This window comes from Anser brachyrhynchus (assembly GCF_964034855.1).
Source record: "Anser brachyrhynchus genome assembly, chromosome: 7".
Lineage (NCBI taxonomy): Eukaryota > Metazoa > Chordata > Aves > Anseriformes > Anatidae > Anser > Anser brachyrhynchus.
In genome coordinates this window covers 11,355,784-11,379,984 of record NC_137701.1, presented here as the reverse complement: position 1 = coordinate 11,379,984, position 24,201 = coordinate 11,355,784, and the positions used below count along the sequence as shown (strand labels likewise).

The window sequence follows — 24,201 nt, the reverse complement described above, 5'->3', positions numbered from 1 at the left end:
AACTATTAAAAGGAAAGCACAGTCTGCTTAATCATCCATTATTTTACTGTATATGAGACCTGATTATGGTAAGCACTAAATAGTAGGGCACCATTATCTTATTTATAGTGGGGGTCATTTAGGATGAAATGTTTTGTTATATTTTGCACATTTGATTGAAGAAGAGACTATATTGCTTAGTCAGTTTTTCATTCTGCTTTTTCATGTAATTTGCAAAACATAAACTAAGAAGTGAAAATTATTTGATACCATTGGAGCATACATCATGATGCTTTCTTATTTACACAGTTATTTCTAATCTCTAATGTTTATTTAAAATAAACAATTTATATATATTTGCATTCCCCTTCTTTCTTGTGCACAGTAAACATGTATATGAAAGGGCATTCTCCAGGCTTCACATGTTAAATTTCAGTGCATCTGTTAGCATACTTCCTCTTCCTTTCTTTATCCTCACAAGACCTTATTTATATTCCTATTAGTTTTTGTTGAGCCTACTTTTATCTCTTCCTAAGATCTCTTAAAATTTCTATTTCAGACTTTATTGTTTAAATTTTCCAAATAGTAAAGCAGTTGCTGTAACTGTAGAATTGAAGCCTACTGTCACATTTTGTTAATTGAAAGTCGTTAATGTTTTTTCTGAGATGATTTTTTTCTATGTGCCAGCTTATTTTAGCCACGTTGTCTCAAAGTTGTCTTGGTGATTAGTGTTTGATAGGTCTAATAAGACAGTTCTGCTTTTTCCTCCTCTTTTTCATAACAGGGAAAAGGTAAAAACTCTTTAGATGGGCAATTTCTTAATATGTCCCAAAGGATGAGGTTAAATTGTCAGGATTACTTTCCCTTATTGTGGAGGGCTAGACATACTGAAATCTCCGGAGTCATTTATCTGGACCTAAGTTTGAAATCTAGTGTAAAATTTGTATTCCATGGCAATGCAATCAAAGCTTTCTAGCTTTTGCTGAGGCAAGGACTAAACAGTTTCATCTTCAATCCATCTTTGGATGTGTGCCTGTATACGACCAAGATCCCTTGAATAAATTGGATTCCCACCTATAGTGGTTTTAGATGAAAGACTGAGATAATAGGTCTTTCAAGAACAAAATTGTACACAAGTGGGCGAAGAAAAAATGTGTCCTGACTAGAGAATCTTCCATGACTCCTGTATTTCTGCAGAAATGCACTTTTCCCTTCTTTCCCCAGCAACAGAAGGTGCAGAGAGTGGCTGTGTTCTGTCACAGAGTATGTAATCTCTGCTTTTGATCAAGGTTTGGTTTATTCCAACAGTTCTTAGGCTCCCTGAAGCTGTGGCAATCTCATCTGTTTTAGATGTAGTACTTGCCACCTTCATTTTCTCCTCAAGCAGCGGTTAGAGATGATTTTTCTTGGAGGGTGTCCTGTTACATCTAGAGAGCAGAAAAACATTGAATCCATTATGACTGGGTTACTTGTCAATGAGAAAAAAATCAGCTTTATTCTTCCTATGCTGTCATTTAGCATTTTCACCTGATGTTTTTACTATGTATGCTTTATGAATAATTTGGCAATACAAGGTTTATATAAGGCGAATATTTTGCTGCCTTTGTATAATTGGTCAGTCTGGAACATGCCCCTAGCAAATGTGAGTATAAGTCCAACTTTGTTAATGCAGGTCACAACTGAGCTCCTGATGTGCAAGGTAAACTCACTGTTTTTTTTGTTTTTTTTTTGTTTTTTTACTAATGGACGCAGAAATATGTAACCGCTGAAATACATCCATGAAAGTGTGTGATCTGGCTTGATTCAGTCTTTTTTTATCACAGAACCTGTGGACAGTGTATACAGCATTCTTTTTTAATAAGGTATCAACAGGAATCTCATAAGTTTTAAGTTTTATGGTCCATATTGGCAGTGTTTTCCTTTGAGGTAACTGCATTGAATGGACCCAGTTGGTCAAGTGACACCAGAGTGATGGATTCATCTGAGTTCTTAAGCAGGTTACAGTGTAGTGACAATATTCTACTAAATTTGTGCTTGCTGTCATGACCTTGTTTTTTTTTTTTTTTACAGTGTCAATCCATGTGGTAACAAAGCTTTAAGTGTATATAGATGCTAGAGTTATTCTGTAAATGGAGTATTGGACATTGATGCAAGGTGCATTCAGGAAATAGCATATCTGTATAGCTTTCTGTAATAGTGTGCTGAAGTTCATTGGCCACCATCAGGCTGTGTATTTTCCTAGCAGGAAGAAAAGATATCGTTGCACTGTGTACTTCCAGAAGTCTAGCACATTTGAGAATGGACATGATGCCTTAATGAGGACAGAAAAATCCATCACCCAGGAAAGCCAACAGGGATGTATCTGTATAAATGCTTCTTCTACTGGGGCTAATAATTTCCCTGCCGAGGTTCATTTGGTTAACCTCTGTCCCCATGGCCAAGACTGTGGTTAGAGCAGTGATGCGCAGAAGTGGCCCTTTGTACTGATGAATAAGGTATGTTTATGTCTTGAGAGCAGTGGAAAAACTTGACTGAAAAGGTAATGTTAAGGTGTGTAATGTCCTTAAGGGGAATTAGAATGCTTATTCGTTTGGTTTTGACTGCCACAAATTTGACCAGTTTGTCTACAGTTAGCAAATGAGTTTATATTTGTTATGTGTTGGATTACATGTGCTGTACAGATTCACTGACTTGATTTTGAAGGCTTTGGATTCTAAATTCTGTGAATCAAAGTTATTTGCTACGTGCCCTAAATTCGGTACTTCACTCCAGTGAGCTTGTTATTAAATGCTTGCATACAGATTGCAGGAAGTTGCTTTCCACAATCTAATATGGCAAGGTCACTGGACTCCTACTTGATGCAAACTACCTGACAGAGACCACTCACCACGCTTTATTTCTTTGAGTGTATTAGGCTCAGATTTTACCAAGGATATGCTTTCCAAGTGCTTGTCTGGTTGCATTTTTCATTGCTTCCGTCTGCGCAGGCTGTAACTTGGAAGTCATGTCAGAGCTTGTTCTGGTCAAACCCATTCTCTCTATTCAGGTGTTTCATAGCAGCTAAGTGGATTTATTTGCTAATTACTGGTAGTCTTGGTAAGAGTTGGAGCTTGCTTAGTATTGGTATTCAATGCTTTCATGCTTTGAATATTTTTTCCTTTTAAGTCTTATTGAAATAGTTGTTTTGTTTTGTTTTCCAAATGGTATATTTTGAAACCATTTCAGAATTTTATTTACAAAGTTGAAAGTCCAGTGAAGGTACACATGTGTGAAGAGAAACATTGCCAGCAGGACTTCTTTTATAGAAGTCTGTATCCGAGCATCCGTCTTTGGGGACTAGAAAGCCCAACATGTATGTATCTTTGTTTAGCAGTTACTCCTTCAGAATAAATCACTTCAAAATCCATGAAGTAGTACTTCAGTGGAATAAATATAAAGCATTTCTATTAGATAACAAAATATTAAAAAGGGAAAATTTTACGGAATCCTTAAAGTCCTCCGTCTGGTAAATGAGTACGTAGGGTAGAAATCCGCATTGTTATATTTATGTGGCAAGGTTGTGTGGAGAAGGGGGAGTGGGAGAGCAGCGTGGTGGAGCTGAGCTGCCCATTGGTGTTAAAACACCACGGTCCTTTCTGGCGCCCAGCAGGAGGGCACAGAATTTGGGATAAGGATGATAACTGGGAGTTAACAGGCAAAATGTGGACTGGACATTGCCGGAGTGTAGTAACTGTGCAGAATTTGTTGTAAGGTGTTAAAGGGACAAAAGGTGGAGTGCGTGTAAACTGTTCACCTTTGTCAGCATTGTGATGTCACGTTGACTTTGGTGTGCGGAATTATTTTTGTTGATGGAAATGAACTTTGTGAATACAGCGTGATGAATGCTGTTGAATGTGTATTTTAATGATAATTCCTAAATATGTTTTTCACGGAGGTGAGGGGTGGCCTGTACTGTGTGTACATGGTAAGGCTGTGGTGGCGGGGGCTGCAGGGAGGCCTCTGTGCGCAGGGCCCCGGCGCTGCCCCATGTGAGAGCAGAGCCAGCTCCAGCCTGCGAGGTCGGTGCAGAAGGAGGGCAGGAGAGAGGCCCCGGTGGAGCAGGCTGTCCCCCTGCCGCCCACGGGTCCCATGGCAGGGCAGGTCTCCACACCACAGCCCGAAGGAGGCTGCGGCTCACAGAGAGCCCCTGTGGAGAGGAGCCCCGGGCACAGCGGGTTGTTAAACTACCACAGTTATCTGCTTCTACTTGACAGCTATATGCCTTCACCTTTTTAAGTTGATCAATATTATTATGAAACAGAACATAGAACCGAACACATCACTTTTTTTAAGAGTTTATGGTTCAAATCCTGTCATCAGTGTACCTGTATTTTAGTCCTTCCTTCTTACTGTTTTCCTGTCTTTTCTCTATTAGAAGCTTCTAAATGTTCGAGGCATAAGCTTGATCTTCTTCCTCTGTTTTCATTGTGTACTGTCATCTTTTTTCCCCTCTTCTCTTGAGCCTTTCAGCAGCATGGTTTTAATCTTAAATGTGTTCAACCCACTCGGTTCCCAGTGTCGGTTGCTTGCTTGGATTTCCCACTCCCTCATTCCCTCGCACGTTTGGTTCTGTCACGGCAAAGTGAACAGTGGGTCCTCACCATTCTCGCCCAAACGCAATTTCTTTAGACCACTTACTTATTCCACTGTCTTTGGTCTTCATCTCTAATGCTAGTCTATAGTGGCTGAAGTTTCAGATCTCCTCCTTGTAGACCTTTCATCAGCCTTGCTTCTTCCTGTGTTTCTCCAGAGGGGTGGTCACTGACTATCACAGATTCCGTGTGTCTTCTTGCAGGTATTAACTCTCTTGTCCATTTGGTGTGTTACTTGCTGTCTCAGCAAGAAGTCTTAGAGAAAAGAAGAGTGAATGTGGTGTAGATTAAGGTCAGCTCTTCCCAGGTAGTCCTGCTCATCACTCATTATTATTTGCTGTTAGGACACTAAAAATGATAATTCAATTCCAGTTCTTGTTCTTCCATCATCTTTGGTTTATACACTTGGTCCATCTCCAAATTCTGCTTGCTACTTCTTTGTACTTGAAAGTGTTGTAGGAAAAACTTGGTCAAAATCCTCTGTTATTTCCAGTATGGCTATCTCTGGCTTCCTGGCAGCCATCCTTCTTCGATTCAGTCAGAATGAAGGGGAGATTAAATTTAATATCCTTTTCTTAATACTTCAGGGGGAAAGAGAACAATTTTCTCCATAAAAAAGTTCACTTGGTGGACTGTAAGTCCTATCTTGTCACATAGAGATGAAGAAGAGCATGTCTACAGAGAAACAATGACTTCAGAAGGGGTATTCCTGGATTTCTGACTGCATCAATTGGCCCTTTGGTCCAAGCATGAGTTTCTTGACTTGTGCCTCTTCCTTTTTACCATTCTCTTCTTGAATTTTAAAAGAAAAAATAAATTTGAAAATGCAAAAAGAAACTTCAACTGGATGATGTAAAGAAGGATTGTCTTCTACCTGGATCTCCTTCAGAGGTTTCATTTCGATGGCTCACCTCTGCCTGCAATGTGAGGTCCATACAGTGACCTCTAACGTGTGTGTCATGGGAAGTCCTGGCCCTGCTGATGCCTCCCAAGCAGAGTGCCCTCCGCATGGCAGCTTTGTATGCATGTGTAAGGTCACTCGCTGGTGGAGGAGCAGCGCTGAAGAGGAAACACAGGAGTGCCTTCTTTTCCTGTTAAGCAACTTTACCTGGTGAATTCCTAGCTACAGCAATTAAAATTAGTTGCCTCGTGTCATGGGAGAACCTTTCCCCCCAGACATCCCATGAATACTCTGTTTTACCCTCTTTCCTCACCTCTTTTAGGCAACTTGACTACTTCAAAGATACTCTTGCACCTTCTCACAAGTGTTACAGACCTTTATTTCCCCCCTCATAAGTTACCTGTGAGTTGTCCAAAATCTCCGTATGCTGCTGCTCTCCTGTTGAGCTTTTCTTCAAATGCATACAGAAATTTCAGTCTTTGCTTTGCATCAGTCCCCACTCAACATATGCAGTATACCCTCAAAGGATATACATGCACCTGATTTAAAAAAAAAAACACTGTGCTTTTGTGCTTCCAGACTGTCTGCATCATTTTTAGTACTCTTTCATTATATCTCATAAAAATCAAGACTTCAATCACCTTTTGGTACTTTCCAATCTGTCTATTTTCTTCACTTTCCTGCTATTAGTTGCTTGTTGCATCAATTCATTAATTGGCTTACTGAGTGACTACTTTATTTCTCATGAGACTATGATGTAACTTTACAGTTTTGGCTATTTTGAATAAATTGGAATGTCTTCCTTTAAATTCTGTATCCCTGTACCAATGGATTTCATGGCTTCAGCAAATGTCTCAAGTACCTATTACTATAATAGGTATTCACAACATTGTGTTTTTTTTAAATTTTCTTGATTAGTTCTCAGTGGACTGATGATTCCAGACTAGGATTTAGTCCAGCTATGCAGTGCTGTTGCACTAGGTATTTTTTCTTAGGTTCGAGGCAGAATTCAGGTTACCAATTTTGAAGTAGAAAAATAGAATTTACAGATTTTCCCTAGCGTTTTGCTCAACTTTTACATTAGTAAAACAAATGAAATTGTCATTCTACGTAATATACCCATAACTGGATATAAACAATGTGCCTACCACATCAACAAATATCTAGGTTTTCAAAAATTAAGGCTATGGGAAAAAAATATATATATATATATATATAAATATATTTGAAGGCTTGGAAAGGAAATGGGTGGAATAGTGGCAGTAGGGCAGGCCTGCTGTGTTCCTGAGCTTAGGCTGCTATTTGTAGGTATCAGAGCTAAATAAAATACAGCTGTGGATTGCAATTTCTTGAAAGCAGTGTATCACTGTTTAAAACTAACTTTAATCCTTGCAGACCAGTAATGGAGGAGGGAGTTTAAGTGATTACTCCTCCTCTGTCCCATCAACTCCAAGCACCAGCCAGAAGGAGCTACGGATTGATGTTCCTCCCACTGCCAACACACCAACTCCTGTCCGTAAACAGTCCAAGCGCCGATCCAACCTCTTCACGGTGAGTGAGCCCAGGAAGAGACTATTGCTATATTTTTAGTAGTGCTCTGTGGTGTTGGCCTGAACTTCAACCTGGTTGAGTTGAGCTGGTCTAATCCAGACAGGAGTGGTGAGATGGATCTGTAGGCTTGAAAACAAAAGCATTTTAGAATTACAGTGGGGCTGTTCTGTTTAAGGACTTAAACAGAGACTAAGTAAGGTGATGTTTCCACACTGGGAATTTCAGTAGTTGAATTCTGGAGCCTTTGTCTGACTTGAATTCTGAGCTCTGTCTAGATTCCCAGGTTTTCCAGCCTTCCCACCATCAGTAATGAAGACAAAGCTGGGTTTCTGCTTCTAAACCCTGCCCTTGTGCTGAATAATACTGCTGACTTGGGGCTTCTTTGTGAAGTATCCAGTGTTTATAGAGAGGTCACAGTGTTTGCCATGGGAATTCCACTGGGTACTGGAAAATTAACTACCCCTTGCTGCTTTTGTTACTATACAGTCTCAATTCACTTTTATTTTTCCAGGGCTTAAAGATATGACGGAGATTAAAATGACTTTATCTTCCCAGACCATGTGATTTTTGCAGAGGAAAAAAAAAGTTACTAAATAGGAAGCGTGACTGGTCCACTATGATCGATCTTTGGTGTGCACAATTGCTTTGGGAAGTAATGAAGCCTTGAGTGACGATTCCCTTATTTTAGCGGTCTTGCTGAAAGCTTTGGGATTGGATTGTGTAATTGTGGGTTTTTTAATCTTTTTTTTGATACTCTCCTAACAAGTCCTTATAATAAACAGAAATCCTGTGGGCTTGCATACAAACTCATTGGTGATGGTAGCTACACATCAGTTGCATTTAGAAAGTCTCCCCAGTCATCATAAAAAGTTTGTATTTTGTATTCCAAAGATGACCCCGTGCTTACTTCCCAAAGCTATCTAGCTCCTCAGTTGTATCCAGGAAAACACTTACAAAAATGGTTTAAAAAAAAAAAAAAAGTTTTGCAATCTAAACAAAATCCCGTCTTTCAGCCTTTAGCAAGTAAAAAGTTTTGTTATAGTTTTGGAGTGCTGAGTGACAGCACAGAGTCCCATAGATCACCCTTGGTGTGCCCATCTTGTCAGTGATATTTTGATTAAAAACTTTACCTGTTCAAACTCCTACAAAGTAATTAAAATGATGCATTTTTGTTCCGGGAGTTTTAACAACAAAAATGCAGAAGTGAGTGTCGTACAAAAGCTTGTCAATTTTGACACTGACATTTTGTAGCAATTGTGTGGATTTTTCCCTCCGATTGCGGGAATAGTGGCTCCTGTTGAGGAGTACTCATGAGTTATTAACTCCACTAGATGTCAGTGTCATCCTAGAAACTGCGAGCGCAGTCATAAATCTGGGAATAGAGCCGAGACCACTCCAGCATCTGTCAAAAGCATTTGCCGACCGTTTCCTGTCTTAAGTATGCATAAAATGCTGTGAGGGCTGTTTAGATGTTGTTGACATTTGGAAAACTGGGGGTGATTTATATTTGAGTAGGTGTAAATTTGAGAAAGTGAATAAAGAGAAACACATATATCTACAGTCGAGGCAAAGGTCTGAGAAGAATATGAAATCAGCTGTGTTTGCTATAAACAGAATGAACTGACTGGTTTGCGATAGCTGATAGCACAGGGAGAACCAAATTTTCTAATACAGAGGATATTGGCAGTTGTCTTAAAGCCAAATAACTGGGGAAAAATTAAGGGAAAAATAACTGGTGTGGGGAAAAAAATGTCTCTTCAGAAATATTTCTGTCTTTTAAGATCTGGTCATATTGAATGCAGTGCAGGGTTGCCTTGTAATCCCAGTCCTGAAATACTTTAATACTGACCCTGCTCTAAAAGGTTTCATGCCTTATCAACCAAGTTGTAGCCCAGAATTATTTAACTGAATAAACAGATGACTAATATTACCTGTCTAGTTATGAACAGAGAGGGAAATCAAAAATATTTTAGTTAGCTGTGGGTATTTTCTTTTTTTGCTGTGCTTGTTTCCTAGACTGTTACTTGCTTATGACTTTATTGCTTACATTTGTTTAATTGCAAATTGACCCTTGTTATGTAGCATAGGTAATAGGTTTAGTTTTCTCCGTGAAGATCTTCCAGTGTTGGAAGAAAAATTGGTTAAGCAGAAAAAAGATGTGATTTTTTTTTTCTTAAATCTATTACAGATTTTGAATTGGAATAGTGTTGAGAATTTTAAACACATTTGTGTTTCAGTGCATTGTGTGCAGTACATGATCTTTTCAACTTTGTTGGATATTCATGTTTTCTGTCAAGCTATCGTTGCAATAGCTGACTTTCCACTTGGGCTTTAAAATAGGTCGAATAAAGCAGAAGGGTAAATGTCTTGTTTTGTGCACTGCACAAACAGGAACAACTAAATAGTATTGTGTAGCACAGGTGAGGATTCACACTTGAGCAAAGCACTGATTGCAACTGCTTGTCGGATTACGTATGGGGCGAATGAACTTCAGGTGCAGTAAGATGCATCTCCTTTCTCATATTCAGTATAACCTGTCTTACATTATTGCAGATTTGTGAGAGTGTCTTTTCTTAAAAGTTAAAATGAACTCTATTTCAGTATATTGGAGATCAGTATTTGTACTTTTGGGACTCTCTGGACTGTTGATACAGGATTCTGCTGGTGCCCAAACTCAAGTGCTGTATCAGTCTGGGTCTGAAGCAATCTTATTTCGCAGTCCTAATTGGTGTAAGGTTTTGAATTGACAGAAATCTGCATATGACTTCTAATGCAAAGGGAAAATGGGTCAAATGATATTCATGCAGCTTTGTTCTGTTGTTTTTTTGGACTTTCTCTGGTTTGCCTTAATGAAGCTTTAAATAGAACTGCTTAATGTGTAAACATGACATCAGAAAAAGTCCTAGCAAATGTTGATACACAATGGTTTAGATTTTTTTTTTTTTTAGTCTATTGGATATAAAATGAAATATGTGCATTATGGATAGATGCAAAACTATGAAAGAGCAGGTTCTCTCTCTATTTTACTATAATTTTTTTTTGTTTTTGAACAGTGGAGCCTGATAAAATTCTCCCCTTGAACATTTTATGTATTCTGTAATTATCAGCAGCTAAAACAGAATTTGCTTAATATACATTCCTATATTTCTGTACTTTTAGCACTTGGCAATATTTTGTATATAGGTATTTCCCTTCTATCTTCAGTGTATTCTTTCCTGATGCAGTTATTTGTACGGAATAGAAGATGTGATGATTTAAAAACAAAATAAAAATTAGTGCATAGGTATTTAGTCTCCCTTTCAGAGATGGGATCCTTTCTTTTTAAAATTCAAATAAAAAGAAACATTCAAGTTGACAACTTCCCTCCCAAGGATTTGGCTACCTTCACTGAGTTTCTTTAAAATGTCACTTAGGGACACTTTGCGCTATTGAAGTATTGTTTTGTGTTTTATTATTGGGAAGTGGCACTTTCAGATTCAGAAATCTGTCTTGAAGGAAGAGGAACAATAGTTATCTTGAACATCGGATTTCACCCCTCCCACTTGTTTTGCTTTCTTTCATTTATTCTTTGTTTAATTCCCTGGCATGTCATTCCATTGCCCCTAACCATAGTAACTAGTGATAGGAGCCTACTCCCGGCAGAGCCGGGAAAAGCACGGCTTCCCTGCTGGGTAAATGTGTTGCTTAGAACGCTGTTACTTGAAGTCTTCCTCTGTGGGCTTTCTTCCCTCCCCTTCCCTCCCCTCGCCTCCTAAGGCAACTGCTTTGGGCATTTTCCTCCTTCCATCCCTCCGCCCGCTGAATGCTAGAATACGGAAAACGGGTATTAGCTATCCACGATTCTGATCGTTCTCCTGATCCCGGTGTCTTTCAAATATCCCTTTATACTGCAAATCAAACCCAGTATCTTGTAGCGTTCTGGTTTTCATTAACTTTCCATTGTGGTACTGGACATTGCAAATGTATTCGTTTCATATATCATCAGTGATTTGAAAAGCACATGAAAATGTTTTCCCATTTTCAATATTGTGTGAGTAATGTTCCTATTGAAAAGTAATGGAGTGAAGTTGTCACTTGTCAGTTCAGTTATTAAGGAGGATGACTCTCAGCTCTTTTTTTTTTTTTTAAATAAAATAAATCTGTCAAAATGATTATACTTGTGCGTTCTTTCACAATAATGGGCCAGAATCTGAATGTCTTCTTAAAATTCCTATAGAGTCATGAAGGGAGCTTACTCCTCAGGGCACTCCTGTCTTTTGAATTGCCTTATTTTGGCTTTCTGTTGTTTTAAATATTGGTTTAATCTTCCTTACGCTGATATTTATTTATTGCGTTCAGAAAACTTTTTTTTCAGCATCAATTGCTACCTTTTCTTGAAATTCCAACTTTCTAACCGTCCAAAAGCAGAAAAAGAGTTAAAATCAATATGACCAAAGACCACATCATAAAATCACATTTCTAAATAGCTGATAGCCTTTCTAAAAATCACACAAATTTGTTAAATATGTACAAGCATATATATCAGATTTTCTAAATGAGAAGCTGGAACCTTCATTCTTCTTTGGAGCTGCTATTGGAAACTTGAGAAATGTGTCTTCTGATCTGCTGGGTCTTCAGGCAGTGAAATTTTAACTCTTTAAACCTAAATCCCATTTCAAACGAGCGGATGGTTAAAAATTAGAGAGGGTATGTAGGTATTAAGAGTATTCAAATTTTTGGACAGTCATGTTCTTGTGTAGGTTCTTCCCCTCCTGCTTTGTGACTATATTTATATTTCAAAATTTTTTTTAATTGCTTTTTTTTAAAAAAAAAAAAAGTGCCTTCTGTGTGAATAGCTACCTTTAACGGAGCACAAACTTTTTCTTTTTCCTCTGCAGTCTCGGAAAGGGAGTGACCCAGACAAAGAGAAGAAGGTCCTGGAGAGCAGAACAGATAGCATTGGAAGCGGTCGTGCAATCCCAATTAAACAGGTATGCCGAAACACTTTTTTTTGCTTTCCGTAGTTGGAGACACACCTCGGGTCTTAAGCACTCTGATGCCGAGCCTGTGCGCCAAGATTTGTTTGATGTGCTCCGGTGATGAATGTGGAAGTCACTCACTTGACATCAATTAGGAGAGGTTCCTATGTGTATTAAAATAGGATCATTAGAATAAGAAGAGGGAAAATGTGACAACAGGCCTAATGAAGTGCAGTCTGCCGGCCTGCATATGGAGCGCGTTTCTAGGCTGAGCTGGCTTCAAAGCCTGCCTTTGTAGAGCGGGCTTTGATTGGGCCGTGTGCTGCCCGTCGACAGGGGTAAATCAGCGCGCTGTACAAGAGCCCCTTGTGATCGCAGAAATAGCCTGATGTGGCCCTAATTTGCTATTGCAGACGGACATCTGAACACAGTTTCAGGCTGGTTTGTAACAACGAGGCAATTAGTTGTGATAATCATAGCCGGTGTGTCAGCTGTGCACTCTTGTTTGTAATTTGCTAATGAAGGAATTGTAACTTTGATTAGGTTCAGTTTCATTTAGACCTTATTATATAAGAGAACATTTACAGCTGTAATGTGTGGCCTTAATTAAACTTCCTCATTACACAACAGGACTTGAATTCAAGGATTTGTTTTGGTCTGTTTTACTAGCCTAGATGCACTTTCATTAGCCCGGAAACTGAATGCTAAATTGTAGCTCTGAACGCTCCTTTGAAAGGCAAAAGCAATACTGGAATCTAATGCAAAGTGTTTGGGTAAATGAGATCATTTACTTTTTCAAATTAAATTACACTGAATTCATGCAGTTAAGAACACCGCACTAAGCATTTGTATGGGATGCTTTACAAATAGTTTCTGCAATAGCGTTCGCAAGTATTTGCTTTCATGCGAGTTACTGTGCTGTAGACAGCAAGAGTGCCAAGTGAAGGGAGCTCATTTTCTTCCTGCAGTCTTTTCCAGTCTCCTTTGGTTGCTTTCCTGCCTTCCAGAGGCTCACTTTGCCTCCTCCTGGCATGTTCCCAAGCCTTTCCTCAGTCCGTGCCTCTTCTCATCGAGTGGCCACAGCTCTCCTGTTGGTGTTGCTTTTGTGTGTTTTGGGGGGTTCTTTGCATTTTTTTTTTATTGGGAATGAGGGGAAATGGCTTTGTACTCTTAATTATTTGTAGTGATTTTCTTTCTAAAGGCAGTTAAAAAGACCTTTTGGGACCATCAGGCAGCAAAAGCGCAGTCATGTCTATGAATCTTTAGCAGACAAATTTTAATCAAATGCTGCAATTCAGAATAGCAGTTTGAAACCAGATAAGCTCAGTATTTGGCTCTGTGTTCAGAGGAGGAGATTGCAGGCATGTAAAACAAGCTACAATTTTTTCTACAGCTTTTGTGTCCTATGAGATGGGTTAGACAGGCTGGAATTCTTTTGGGTAATGCTAATTAAACGAAACGGTCTGTGGATGCATCTGAGGATAAAAAAAAAAAAAAAACAGCCAGAGGAACTGACTTTTTCCAATATTTATTCAAGATGTACACACTGTTCTTTTCTAAAATGGTGTTGTATTAAATTAATTTGATTAAAAACGCCCTTGTAGGACAGGTAAGATGGGCATTGTGAGTGTGATCACACTATAATGCAATGGAATGAAATATCTTCCACAATCACCTTGAATTTCTACATTGAAGAATTCTCCCTCTCACCCCCACTTTATGTACAGAGTATGATCAGTCTTTTCATAGTGTCTGCTTTTGTTATTGATCACAGTTGTGGCAATTTAATTTTGTCATGTACAAGCAACTTTAAACAAATAATTGAGCAGGTCTTCAGTCAGTAGATGCATATCCTACTTGTGGAGGTATCAGAAAGGGTGCTGTAAGAAGCGAGGCTGAATGGCACACAGTGTTGTGGGGGGCTTCTCTCAGTGGTGTTCCACATCATATGCGGTCTGTGTCAGGAGAAAGGATTTCTACATTGTACACAGTCTTCAGTGAAGGTTAGGAGGCCATCGTCACCCAGCAGCTGAAGTAAAAGAAGATGGAGTAGAAAAGAAAACACCTTTTTTTTTTTTTAACCTGGAAACATTTAATTTAAATTGGAAAAGCAATGTGTATTCATGTTGACAATGTTTCATTACAGTTTAAAACTATTAGTTTGAAGTGGTTTTTGATAATAAACTATACAGTTTTGAGCCAGTATATATCTTTCACCATCAGAAAAAGCTCCTGGAATTAAGCACTGGGGTAGCTTTTTGTCTACCCACTATTTAGAGAGCTCTTATCAGTAGAGGTGGTGATGAGTTAAATTGCTGATATGACTCTGTTATTGGTGGGTCCTACAGGTGCAAGACACTTGGAGATTTCTCTGAGGAAGTAGAAATTCCTGATAGAAAAGATGGTGTCTCTTTCATTTAGTGCATTAACTATGAATGAGACAGAGGTGTGAAAAGGAACTTTTGGACCTAAAAACTTCAGTAATATGTCATGCTACTGTGCTTCTTTCAATGAGAAACCCCTTCCATCATGATATGTTTCAGTGACAAATGGTCACTGAATAGAAAGAGAAATCTCCTTTCAAGAAGTTGAATGCAGATTGTAGTATTCACAGTGTTGCTGTGGAAAAGCTATCTTATTATATTCTTAAAAGACTCTTTTTAATCTCTTTGTCCCCATGTTTTCCAGTGTTTTTCCTCCTATTAGCCCGCGAGTCACATTGCTGCACTACCCATGCTGCAGTCGCGAGTAACCTCCAGTTAGGAAAAATGCCCTGTGACTTCTTGAAGCTGCTGTTGAGCAAGATGCCTTTGCCAGCTTCAGGCACATACTCTCATCTTCAAAAGCATGTAGTGACCAGATTGTTTTAATACCTGTTGTCAGCACTGTTTTTTTTTCTTTATAGCTACTTAGGATATGTGCATGGCAGTAATAGTCCTTAAAGACTTCAGGCAAGACAGGTACTTGCAGACCACTGCTTGTTGTGTTGGTTGAGCTTATTAGCAAATTGAAGAATAAAAAAGCCTGAGGAGACTTCTGGTTGAAATTCAAATACAATGGATTTTGTACGCTCGGTTTAGTGGTACTTGAAAAAAGGGTGATTCAAAAACAGGTGATTAAAAAAAAGAAAAGTTTTACTGACTGTTCAGATGTTGAAGTCAATGGCTTGGTTATCTGATGCGTTTCTTGCTGCCTGACTGTAGGTTGTTCTTTTGGTGTCCCAAAAGTCAGAAGCAGTATTTCCCAACTCCAAAAAAAACAGTTACTTGGAGATAGGAAATGTTGAAAACTCTTCCAAGCTAGAGGGGTACACGAAAAGTCGGGAGGAAGAACTGTTATTAGGCAGGTACGTTTCTTTTTGCTGGGGAGAGAACACAGAATATGTATTCAAAAACGCTCACGAGAAGGTGTAGAAAACATGATGAGATGACGCAAAGTCCTCATCAACCACTTTTTTTTTTTCCTCTCCAGAGATGGTCTCTGTTGCTGCAGTTTAACCAGCGTAGCTATGGTCGCTGTATATCAACAGCGATGCTTTTTTGTATTTGGAGGCGGTTTAAACTGGTAGAGGAGTGCTTTTTTGGGGGGGGGACAATTCATTGCTCTCCTGGTTGCTCTCTAAATGCACATACACATCTTGTTAAGCGAGATGTGCTGGCATAGCTACAGATTTACTCATAATTCTGTAGTACAGCCTTTCTGTGATACAGATACCAACCTGTACAGCCACTGGAGTCGCATCAGCACAAGGAGAACTTGGTGTGAGCTGGTTTAGTCTGAGAATCAGATCACCGCAGCAGAAGGGACTGTAGCATGCCTTGGACTACCCCTTGGCTGGGTAGGTTTCTGTTGCTTTTTTTAGTCCAAAGAAGTCAAGAGTTGTACCCTTCTGCTTAATTCCTGTTGTCTGCCCCTGAATCCCTGAGGGCGTGGGGTAAATACGCAAAATTGTAAATGGAGTCTTGTTTCCCTGCGAGGAAATACCTCAATCCTTCATGGCTTTTTCTTTAACTTGAAGCAATCTGGTTGAAAAGAGTTAATGTTCTTATTCTGTCTGTCCTTTCTAAATGTTAAAAATTACTTCTTGCTATGGTGCTAAACATGGTTTTATTCGGCTAAGTCATTTAAAACTGTTCTGGAGATCCTTCTGGCTTCCAGCAAAAACCCAAAATGTAAGCAATGAGAAGTTTTTAAAATATGAGTGTTAACTTTTGCCAAAATACTCTAGGGTGAATGAAATTTCAGGAAGGTCAATTTTTGGGGTAACTAAAAAAAAAAATTGCTGTAAAATGAGAGCCTAGCTTTTGGTTATACAGCAGGATCAGCATGCCTTAAATTCTGTGCTCTCAGCTTCCTTTGAGGACTTTGAACGCCTTAACTTTCCAAAAAGAAAAAAAGGAGAAAAAATGAAAGAATGCTAAGATTGCATTTGACACCTTCCACGTTTTGGGGGACCTTATAGGAGACTGCAGACTTTCTTCACTTTTGCTTCATTTATTTGTCACAATCTAAAATGATTGGTAATGTAATTGTTTTTTTCTGCAGTCTTACTCATATTCTGTCTGAATACCCTCTGCTAATCAGAGGGAGTCTGAAATTGTCTGGAACAATATTGGCCCAAAGTTAAAATCCACAGAAAGTTCTGTACGTCTGAGAAAGAGGAGCTTACACTAAAAATATTCAAGCTGCTTTCTGTAGCATTTCTAATACTACACTTAGAGCAAAATTAGGGTGAATGGCTTCCTTGATAAGGAGTATCCTCTGTTCAAGACCCGTTTATTCTGAAAATGAAGACTTGTTCCTGGTGGCTTGAGTGAATATTTTGAAGTATGTATTAGGCTATACATTTTAGGGTGGCATACTTTCTAGCATGTTTTTTTTTTTTTCAGCGTTTTGGGAAGATTACTTTGTTTTCTGCAGTCTTGCAGTAGGGCATATTCAAATAATAATAATAAAAAAAAGACGACAAGAGAAATAAAAGCAAGAAGCTCAGCTCAGCGGTGAGTGGGCTTGTCATGTATTAATTTTTCATTGCTGTGGAGAATTGTACATACATAATCACTTGATTGCAGTGGGAGTTAGCGAGCTCCTATGGTGTCATTTGCATAAATCTTGTTAAGTCAATGGCAGTTAATGAAGTACAAATGAGCCTGGAGAAGGTGACATGCAAATCGTGGGTGGCAGATGGGAGGTCTGTTTTTGGGATGGCAGCTGTGTGCTCTTTTTTCTCCTCACCCCCTCCCTCCCAGATTAGAGTGTAAATAAATACGTAAGAGCTGGCCTTGACTTTCTGCTTTCAGCAATTCTTGTATTTGGCATTTGCGCTCATCGCAGATGCTCTTATTATTATATAGCTGAACTATATAACCTTGACTGCTCTTTTACCAAAAACTGCAACACCGAAGCTTTGGTCAGGGTTTGATTTTGACAGGTTGCTTGAACCCTTGGCTTAAAGAGGGAAGTGCCCCCAAATTCCTGCATAGTTCCCGGGTACGTCATTTAGGAACAGCAAATTTGAAGTCTGGCTTAAAAATAAATGTTCTAACGTTGAATATTACACTGATGACATAATGAAAAATTTGCCATCCATGACTTGCAAAGGTGAACTTCAGAACCCATTCCCTTCTCTGTTTGCAAATGGCTATATTAATGGAGAAAGTTGAATATCTTATCGGGCTTTACTGTTAGGTGATATTTCAAATGACCTTTGCATACCAGCTTTGTGCATTTAAGTACATTAACGTAATCTTTGAAATCACATATTTTGTCTTTTTTCCTCTGAACTAAAAATGGGAAGTATTTTCAGAGCCAAGATACCTGTGGTTGGACGGCATAACTGTGGCTGAAAGGGATTTACTTATGAGAAGGAAGAGTTTGGTTCCTGGCTGCACAAGTTGCAGTTTTTCCTGTAGATGAGCATAGAGACAACTGGAATGTCATAATGTACATCTGAATTTTCTAAAAGAGAGCAGTAAACTTGGGGAAAAAAATATTTTTAAATTCTTTTAACAAATGGGAAGCTTTGTCTCAATGTCACTTTGGTTACAAAACTTCTGAAATAACTGAAGTTGTGTTGTGACTTGCAAGCCATTATCAGCAATTCTTCCAAGTAACTTTTAAATCAAGTTGTGTACTCCCAAGAATTTTTTTTTATTTTTTTTTTTTGCGTTACACCCAGCCATTGCATTGTCAATTTTCAAGCCTTTCACAAGTGCCCTGGTCTTAGAGTGTAACTGAAGCAATTTAAACAAAATTCTAATCAGGGAAAAATCGGTGCTAGTTTTAAGATGTACTTAGAAAAGCTAAAGCACAGAAGTTGTATTTGATTGTTTTTTGGTAGTGACCTCTCTTAATACATCATCTGTGTACTGCTCTGTGGAGAGAATCTCAGGGAAACTGGGATTTGCTTTAATTCCAGTGATTTTCTTCAAGCCCTGTCCCACCTGGGCACCCTGCTTCAATCGCAGCCACTGGCATGGCAGCCCCTGGCCCCAAGGACCCAAGGAAATGCCTGTCACAGGGAGGCTCCAGTACCAGTGATGAGGCTCTTGATTAGTAAATACCAAAAGAAGCTAAAACAGTGTAACAAAAAAGAGGAATTAAATACAGGTAGATTTAAATACTGTAAAGTGTGCCTGATTTGTGTGCAGAATAACACACAGTGCCATGTAATCTTGGTCCTGGATTTCGGCAAGTATGGTGTCTTTGAAATAGGTTTTTAGAAGTGACCATGTGCCACATCTAGTCAGTCAAACCGATTTGCTCAGTCCCTCTCACTCGCCGAAGAGTGCCATGGTGCTTCAGGCAAGTGTCAGACCTGAGAGCCACCATCGACATAAACAACAAATGCTTTTTGCAGCAGGTTTCGTAAATGTAGATGTTTGCTTTGCCTATCAAAAGAGAGAACAAATAAGCAACCATCTTAGCATCTCTTCTTGCTTAATTCATCTGACTTGACAGGGTGGAAGAAGCTGGTGTAGCCAGAGTAAGACTGCTACCCACTGCTACCACCACTGCTGAGCGCTAAGGCTTATCCCATGGCTCGTCCCTTCCATCTGCATACAGCATCAGGTTATATTGTGATGTAAAAGTGGCCCATACATGTTATGACCAAACTCATATGGGTCCAGAGGACCCATTCAACTCCAGGATTTGCTTGCCTTCGTTACACACATGCCTGGGGTAATCTGGCGTGCTGCAGAGCTCCTGCAATTAAGCTCGTGCTTCACTTTCCCAGAGACCCAAACCACTGGTAAGCTGCTGCTGCTGCTGTCTTCTATCCGAAGGGCTTACCGAAAGTGCTGCTGCTTTGGTTTTGTATTGGTGGTGTTTGTGTAGGTTTCAAAATAGCTCTTCGCAATCCAGGATTGCTGTCTGGAGGGTGGCTTTCCAAAACTCAGAAATGACACAACTAACAAGGAACTGGCAAATGGCATAGTTTTATTTATTTATATCTACTGTGAGGTGTAATTTACTCTGTCACACTTCTGTCTAATCACTGTAATCAGTATCCAGATATGCTTGTACAAACACGAGAATATGGTTTTTAGCCAAATACTCCTAGTGCTGAAATCTTCTGTGTAATTCCTCTGCAATTGTTTATAATCAGAGCATACACATTTTTGCTGTGTTTTTAATTAGTTGATTACTAGTTATAAAATGTTTTGTACTCACTCTGGTTCTGTAAATTGTTAACTGGTAGCTACCAGTATAATTAAATATTTCAGAGCACTTGGCTATGGTTGCATTGAACTGTGAAGAAATAATGTTATATAGCCAATCAAAAAGAGATACTTGTAAACTCATTTAAAGCGTCAGAGTGTGTTAGGACTATCATGGTGATGCTTATTGCAGGAGAAATTAAAGATACAGTTTTGTGCTAAGAGGCAATACAGAAATTAGTTCCTGAATTAGTTGTTAATTGATTTGGTAATTCCCTCGGGTCTGCATGCTCTTTTTTCCTTTTTCGTTGTTGCATTCAGTTAACAGTGACTATTCCCAGTGCACTTGAAATATTTTTTCCAATTAGATCAAATGTGCCCTTACGTCAGAGGAACAGCTACAGCTTTACATTTACCTGCCTCGAATAATGTTTCATTTGGTCAGGAAAGCTATTCTCGTGTGTTGCTACTGCTGGTGATTTTCAGACGCTGTCTCAAGAAAAGCAGTAGTCCTAAGTATATTCGAAATGAAACAGCATTAAAAAGTTCCTGGTTTTAATGCACTTTTTTGTGTGTGTGTGATTTCAGGAAACTTGCTTTCATTTATGTCTCTCTGTTTTCCAAACAGTGAAACATACAAACTTCACTGTCAAATGAAAATAGCTTAACTGCTAGGGAGGGATGAGATTTCTGCTCAGTCAGGGTGGGCAAAGGCTGGCAAAAGTGAATATTCTTCTTTTAGAACAAAGATTCTGTTATTAATAATTATCATTTTCTATTTTGTTCTGTTAAAATGGATGCATGCAAATGTTTGTTTTCAGCTCTGAAATATAAAGACCTGCTATTTTCACATCTTGGTGTTCTCATCCCAGTGATCTATGTGGTTCAGCTCAGTGCAATGCTCTGTTGGAAACCTGGCACCCAAGCGTTAAGCCCTCCCCTGCCTGAGGTTAAGGTTTCTACCTGTCAGTCCAGGGAAATCACCTCTTTGGGCCCTTAGCCAAAAAAGGTAAGCTAAGGCAAGAAACAACACCTTTCAGATTGAGACAATTCTATTTTTTTCCCCTGTCTGTCAGTGGGTCAGCCATCACCAAGTCCTACCAAATCATCTGTTTCCTCCTGTTTTCTGGATTCTACTGTTTTCTCTTCCTGAGATGTCAAATTGTTGCAGGAAAAAAAAAAAAAGGAATTTTCTTAAAACGACTAGATTTTTGCTGTGTTTCTTTTAATTGATCTCCTCCTAGTATTTGACAGGCCCTAAAACACGAGTTTTCTATCTCCCATCCTATAAATTGCCCCTATTATGTCTCTAAATGCCTGCAAAAATTGTAGTGATAGTCCTGAGTACATGAAGATGAGGTGAGTGGTGTACGGTTGCTCCACAGACATATTTAAAGTCATTTTATCAGTTTCCAGTTAATGTTAGGTAGGCTGTTGAGGTGATGTTCAAGAGTTATAGAGGCCTTACAGTAATATTATTTTCCTAAAATTGACATCTATAGTGATGTGCGTATTGCTTTCAAACCTCTAAGGATCTATAAATGAGATTATTAATACATTTTTCAGAGAAATTAACTTTCTATCAATTTTTTACTGCCTATGACCCTAAGAAGCTCCAGCTGTTGCTGAAGTTAATGGGAGCCACGCTCTGATCCTTGTAACAGAAACAAACTGGTGGCTTGTGGTAGAGAGGTGCTGAATTTATAAGTTTCATTTCAGGCTGGCTTGCTCATAACTCTTCCCAGCTTAAAAGCTTGTCTTCATGGTATAACACACATTAAATGTAATATCTTTATTTTTACTGAATTTACTTAAAGAGTACTATTTCAATGTTTATTACTGTTAGCTATGGCAGAGGACATAATTTCAAAAATAATATTCCACTTGTATGATAAAACCTCAGAAATGAGCAAAAGTAAGGCAATGATGAAAGGAAATAGTATCAAACAACTTTAGGAAAGATGTGAAAACTTTCTGTTTTGGTATTCAAGTTAATGCTGTAAGAACCACAGATTGCTCTTGACTGCTAGCAAGAGGCATTCAACTTCCTCCCTTTCTTCATCTATTCTGTCCAAGTACAATGTTGTTGGTTGTCTGTTTCTTCAGGATAAACCAGTCAAAACCTAGCAGAAAGGACAAGTAGGTGAGGGGCTCAGCAGAAACGATTTGCTTTTTCTGAAGCTCTGAACATCCCCATAATCTTGTGCCCAGTGCTTGATGCTGGTGGAGAATGGCGTCCCCCAGCCTCAGAGCTTCCAGTCACCTCCAGTGGGGCAGCAAGCAGGTCTGGAGCCTGCAAAAGGAACACCAAGCAGGCTCTCCAGCAGAGCTTTAGAGAATTTAACCCACTTGGTCTTCTTGTCCTTTTCTGTGTGCTGTTTTTGGGTGTTGCAAAACGTGTGCATGTTGAAAGCAAAGTACAGAGCATGGTGAAGAGGTGTCAGAGCGCTTTGTAGGAGAGGAGGAGGGAATGATCGAAAGCAATGTAGGTATAAAAGAGAACATCAATAAAGAAAGCCATAATATGACTTTAAAAAATTTATTAGAATTTTCCAGTGCTGAAATGGTGTAATATATCAAGGTGGCATCTCAATGTGACATGCAGGGATTGACAGGAACGAGGTCACTAAGGTATCTTCACTGTTGCCCTTAGGCTAAGAACTGGCCCCTAGCCAAAAGCCTTTGACCATGGTTGTTAGATATAGCTGCTGCTTTAATAGTTTTCTCCAGGCTGCGTCTAGAAAATAGTTACAAGAGGCATTCTTTTTATTTGAGCCATCTCTACCCAGCTAATTAAAACAAACAAACAAAAAAAAACACTATGGAATCATTCAGTGGCCTATTAAGTGCGTCATTTTATAAATGGTGAGTGGAAATGATTGACCTTTAGGTATTTTTAGTGGATGAGATCTGCAGATGCCTTCATAGTAGTGATCTCTCATTGAGTGATAATGGTTGTAAAGAAAATTACAGCAAATCCTTCAGGACTGAGATCTGCTTTCAAAGCTGTGCATGTTGCCTGTTGGTTCTCAGTTCATGGAAGCTTGTTCAAGGTATCAGTGCAAAACAAACAATCCTCTTGCACAAACGTCTTTGTTTTGAGGAGCCGCTCTGTTTTAGAGGTGAGTCTGTGTGTATCTGTGCTAACTTCAGTGGCCAGAGCTCTTCCTCTGAGGGCATGAGTGAGGAATTAGGAAGGAGAAGTGACATAACAAGATTAAGTAGAACGCTTATGACAGTTACCAAGTGAGACTGCCTGACAGACTTTGGTTGACACAGTGATTATTAATATGTTGGAAAGATGTTTTGGGGATTCCACCATATTTGTATGGTTGCCAGCAAAATGTTGACAGTTGCATTGTGGTTAATAAATTCATTTAGATTTATAAGCATTGTTTACAGAACCTGTTCGCCTGCTGAAACTCTAACAGCATCTGTTCCTTCTTACTAATTAACTGCTAATTACGAATGAGCTTTGTGTGTTTGTCAGTATAACTGGCTCATGCATTTTGTAAGGAACATTAACAAATTGATTTACATAGTGGTAAAGCAATCAAAAGAGTAAACTGAACAGCACGCATTTAAAGCCCTTTAGCCTAATTTTTTGAATGAGGCGAACTTTGGGCATTCAAAGTATTTTCATAATTCTTTTGCTACCTTTACATTTTGTGATAATGTACCCCTGAATCAGGGGTGTTGGTCCAGCATTCCTTCTTTTGTTTTAATTAAAAAATAAAATAAAAGCATTGCCACTGTTAGTATTTAACACTTCTGAGCCAGTGTTTATCTACAGTATAAGCAGCAGTGGCAAACTCAAAACAGTAAATGGGGTGAAGAAGGAATATTGCTCTTGGAGGGAGGTGGAGGAGCAGTAGGGTCTTTGAAATGTAGGTACTCTGAGTATAACTTCTTTGTAATTAATCTTGGAAATATCAACTATGAAAGTCATTGCACTTCTGTTAAAATACAGTTTTCTCCAATCCTCCTATTCTTCAAAAACCTTCTGACTCCAGTGATTAACAATACATCTATGGAGCAATCCCAGCAGATGGGCCAGATGTTGGCACTAAAATATTTTGAATTTAAATGGAATAATTCAGTAGCGCAATTCTTTAAAACAAAACAAAAACACCAGTTTATTTTCCATGAGTTAGAATAAGGAGAACAATCAGATAACAGAATGATCTGTTTATTATACAGGATCCTTTGCTGTATGATAAATTTGAGGTGAATGAGATCACTGTATGACAGGGATAAATTTCACTTACAGTTGTCCCAGAGTTGTAAAGCTTGAAATGAGCTAGCACTGGGGAGAAAACTGAAGTAACGCAAATACTCAGCTGCAGGATTTAGTTTCCCAGAGCAGCTTAATGTAAGTGTGAGAAATAGTGGTTTACATAGAATAAAACTTGCCAGAAAAAAAATGATTGCTCTTTTGATAGAATTTCAAAATAAGTGCATAAAGCAAATGTAACAGATGTAAAATATTTGGGTTTTAGTAAAAACATTTTGATAATGCC

The 24,201-nt window shown here is 38.8% G+C and overlaps 1 protein-coding gene across 15 annotated transcripts in view; it reads left to right on the top strand.

The window, feature by feature from the left end:
- The window catches only part of AGAP1 (ArfGAP with GTPase domain, ankyrin repeat and PH domain 1), a 373,475-nt gene that overhangs the window by 173,102 nt on the left and 176,172 nt on the right, over window positions 1-24,201 (top strand). For 14 of the 15 annotated variants that reach the window (XM_080600161.1, XM_080600158.1, XM_080600167.1 and 11 more), the window contains 2 exons: window positions 6,907-7,062; window positions 11,940-12,032. In XM_080600161.1, coding sequence (XP_080456287.1) covers window positions 6,907-7,062; window positions 11,940-12,032 — 249 coding nt within the window. The remainder of the gene's footprint in view (window positions 1-6,906; window positions 7,063-11,939; window positions 12,033-24,201) is intronic. The other variant, XM_080600168.1, reaches the window with a different exon arrangement.